The 3,778-nt window shown below is 38.2% G+C and overlaps 1 protein-coding gene across 1 annotated transcript; it reads left to right on the plus strand.

Moving 5' to 3' along the window:
• The first annotated feature begins 301 nt into the window (after positions 1 to 301).
• On the plus strand, positions 302 to 3,778 carry LOC149832261 (cytochrome P450 CYP72A616-like). Its single transcript, XM_090013207.1, has 5 exons — positions 302 to 569; positions 1,368 to 1,588; positions 2,262 to 2,506; positions 2,719 to 3,094; positions 3,305 to 3,778. The coding sequence occupies exons 1-5, from the start codon at positions 302 to 304 to the stop codon at positions 3,728 to 3,730; spliced, it is 1,536 nt and encodes a 511-aa protein (XP_089869333.1). The 3' UTR covers positions 3,731 to 3,778.

Genomic DNA, 3,778 nt, shown 5'->3' on the forward strand with positions numbered 1-3,778 from the left:
TCATAATGCCAAAGAAGGTTTTTTTATTTTAGGGAAATAAGAAGGTATTCTTTAAAGCACAAATTTCAATCTTTGCAAAAGTTGAGACTCAACACCAAGTTTCTGTCAGCAATTTAAGCCCAACACTTATTGGGATGCAATAAATGGCGTTCAGAACAATTATGCAGATTGCTTACCGCAGCAAGTTGAAATACATTATTCACTCAATGTTACTTGGTGACCAAGAAACTTGTACCAAATAATCCCATAAACACAAGCCATGTGGTTGTCCATTCCCATACTGCGCTCAAGCAGGGAAGACATGGTGGCAACCATTTTTCTCTTCATTTCTTCAGCACTGTGCCTTTCGTGGGCAGTGAAGATAGTATACTCAGTATGGTGGAAGCCCAGGCAGTTTGCAGAGGCCTTGAGGAGGCAAGGGATCCATGGGTACCCTTACAAACTGATCATTGGGAACATAAGGGAAGCACTGAGTATGCAAGAGCAAACATGGTCTAAGCCCATGGGCTTCTCCCATGATATAGTGCCACGTGTCTTACCCTTCTTTAATGAAGCTGTTGAGAAGTATGGTACGTTAGATTCTATTGGTTTCGTAGTCTATGCTTATCTCTGTTTTCTTATACTCCGCATGTTTCTTATTTAAGATTTTGTTTTTGTTTCATACTTTTATTCTAAAAAATAAGATCTTATTCATGTTTTCCCTTCCTCATTAAATCTGATTAGTTTGTTGAGAAGTATGGTATGCTAGATTGGGGGAATTAAAACCTACCCAATAGAAAACCTCTCAAACCTACCCACTAAGTAACATTAATGGGATTTTCGGTGTTTTTTCAAAATTCTGACCTTACAGATGTGCCCTTGTTTTTATAGGAATCAAAATACTATTTTTTTCATCCAAAGTGTCGGTTTCTAGTAAATCAATCATATTGAAAACATCTGTAAGGTCAGAATTTCTAAAAAACATGAAAATCCTATAAATGTTTCTTATTAGGTAGGTTTTAATTTTCCTGTTAGATTCTAGTAGTTTCTTAGTCCATGTTTATCTCTTGTTTTCTTGTAGTACTACTTAGGTTCCCTATTTAAGATCTTATTTTGATTCATATTTTTCTTCCAAAAAATAAGATCTTATTCATGTTTTTTCTTCCTCTTTAAATCTCATTTGTTTGTCGATTTTGACAAGCTACCATTTTAATTAGCCACTGTTTTTTGTGGATTTAAAATGTTTGCTTTTGGTGATTTATGGCCTTCAAACTGGCTTTGCAGGATTCAGGTGTGTGTGCGTATGTGTGTGTAGAGAGAGAGAGAGAGAGAGAGAGAGATGCTTATTGAGTTATATTGTGGTTAAGATTGGATTGTTAAAACTGCAGGTCGACTACCTCTCGGCTGGTTTGGAAAAACTCCACAGCTCATCGTTATGGATCCAGAGATGGTAAAGGAAATTCTTTCAAACAAATTTGGTCACTTTCAAAAGCCACCCCAACCCCCTGCGATGAAGGCCCTATCAAGGGGCATTGTTGGCTTGGATGGTGATCGATGGTCAGCACAAAGAAGGCTCATCAGTCCCGCTTTTCATTTGGAAAAGTTGAAGGTGGTTTGTTTTCTGGTTTTGTTTTTGCCTTGGCAAGTTTCCATGAAATAAGGCCACTCTTAAATTTCAGATGAACGGTAATTTTCATCATGACTGTGAAATTCATACTTCAATGCAGTTTATATCCCACCAACCCCAGAGCAATTGCAAATGAATTGGGCAGAACTCATTTTCTGACGTGGAAAATTAGTTCCATGGAACTTCTCAGAATCCAAACACAACCCTGATCAAGAAGAGCCTTGTTAAGGCTATGAAACAAAGATTCAGACCCAATTTTTTCCCCCAAAATGACCATTATCACAATTGATCCATCAGCTCCAATCATGTGGCCAATCCGTAAATGGTTGATATTAATTGACCTTAACCCATTTTCACTGTATGCCATAATCACAATCATCTTAATTTTTTTGAAAATAACGTTCCCTACTTCTTGTTTTACAATATCGTGATACACTGAGAAAAAACTTAGATGACAATTTCACGTTAATATCACTAATTTCCAGTACTATAACGATATTTCACTGAAAAGTTCATATTCAAAACATTTAGCGAATTTTCATTAAAAAATCTCCTAGCCTTCTGTGAAAAAAAAATTGCTAGATTTTTCATAGTAAGGGCCTTATGGCCATATTTAGCCGTGTTATTATGTTCTGTCACTGCTTTTGTTAAACAGGGAATGCTGCCGTTATTTTCTTCTAGCTGCAGTGAGTTTGTTCAGAGATTGGAAAAGTCCATTGAGCCCAAAGGATCTTGTGAACTGGATGTATTTGTGGAATTTCAGAATCTTACTGGAGATGTCATTTCTAAAACAGCATTTGGCAGTAACTATGAAGAAGGAAAGTGTATATTCCAAATACAGAAGGAGGAAGGCGACCTTTTCGTCCAAGCCATTCGAACGCTTTACATCCCTGGAATCAGGTAGAACATACTTGTTTGTTTTAAACATGTATCAGGAGCATACAAAGAGAAAAAATGCTTCTATACAGCAACAATGTTTTAGTATCTCTTCCATGTTGAAATATATTTTAGTCTTTGCAATTAAGCAATTGAACGCCGTGTAACTATATTTTTCTTTGCAGTTCACTATGAAAACGTAGTCCAAATTAAGTGTACATGCTACTGTTAAACAGGTTTTTGCCGACAAAGAAGAATCTTAGAAGAAAGGAGCTGAACAGAAAGATCATATCGGTTCTTAATAGTATAATTGAGAAGAGAGAGAAAGAGATGAAGATGGGGACTGCTAAAAATGATGATTTATTGGGCTTACTATTAGAATCAAATAATAACCACCATGAACATGGAAGTAAAGGAATGACAAGAGCTGAAGTCATAGAGGAATGCAGAGTGTTCTACTTTGCAGGCCAGGAGACAACTGCAGTATTGTTAACGTGGACCATGATTCTACTTTCTATGCATCCTTGCTGGCAGACGCAAGCAAGGGATGAGGTTCTTCAAGTTTGTGGGAAGAGCACTCCCTCTTTTGAAAGCTTAAGCCACCTAAAGACTGTAAGTTCCCTTCTCTTGTGAAGATTGTGAAAATAATTTGGTAGTAATTAGACATGTTAGGACGACCTCCTATTTGAATTGGTTCAGCCATGACTGCATCCAGATGACTAATGAAGCATATTGGCTGAAATGTTAGGTTGTCCAAGTTGAATCTTTAGTTCCAAACATCTTGCCAATTTTCTGCTCTGACATTGTTAAACTGCACCACAGGTAACTATGATTCTATATGAAGTTCTAAGGCTGTACCCACCTGCACCTTTTGCTTTTAGGCATACTTACAAAACAACGAAGCTGGGAAATGTCACCCTCCCAGCCGGAGTGCGTCTGCTGTTACCAATACTCCAGATTCATCACGATCGCCATTTTTGGGGTGATGATGCAGTTGAATTCAAGCCGGAGAGGTTCTCAGCAGGAATTTCAAATGCCTCTAACCATCAGTTGGCCTTCTTCCCATTTGGTTGGGGTCCCCGGATCTGCCTCGGTCAGTCATTTGCATTAATTGAGGCTAAGTTGGCGCTAGCCATGATTCTGCAGCATTTCTCCTTTGAGCTCTCGCCATCTTACACTCATGCCCCACATATTATCCTAACTGTACAACCCCAGTATGGAGCTCAAATCATCTTGCGTCGTGTCTGAGAGAAATCACCTCCCTCAGCTTTGTTTGACATAGTATTCCTGAGACTC

This window comes from Nuphar pumila, chromosome 7 (assembly GCF_984573655.1).
Source record: "Nuphar pumila chromosome 7, dmNupPumi1.hap1.1, whole genome shotgun sequence".
Taxonomy (NCBI): domain Eukaryota; kingdom Viridiplantae; phylum Streptophyta; class Magnoliopsida; order Nymphaeales; family Nymphaeaceae; genus Nuphar; species Nuphar pumila.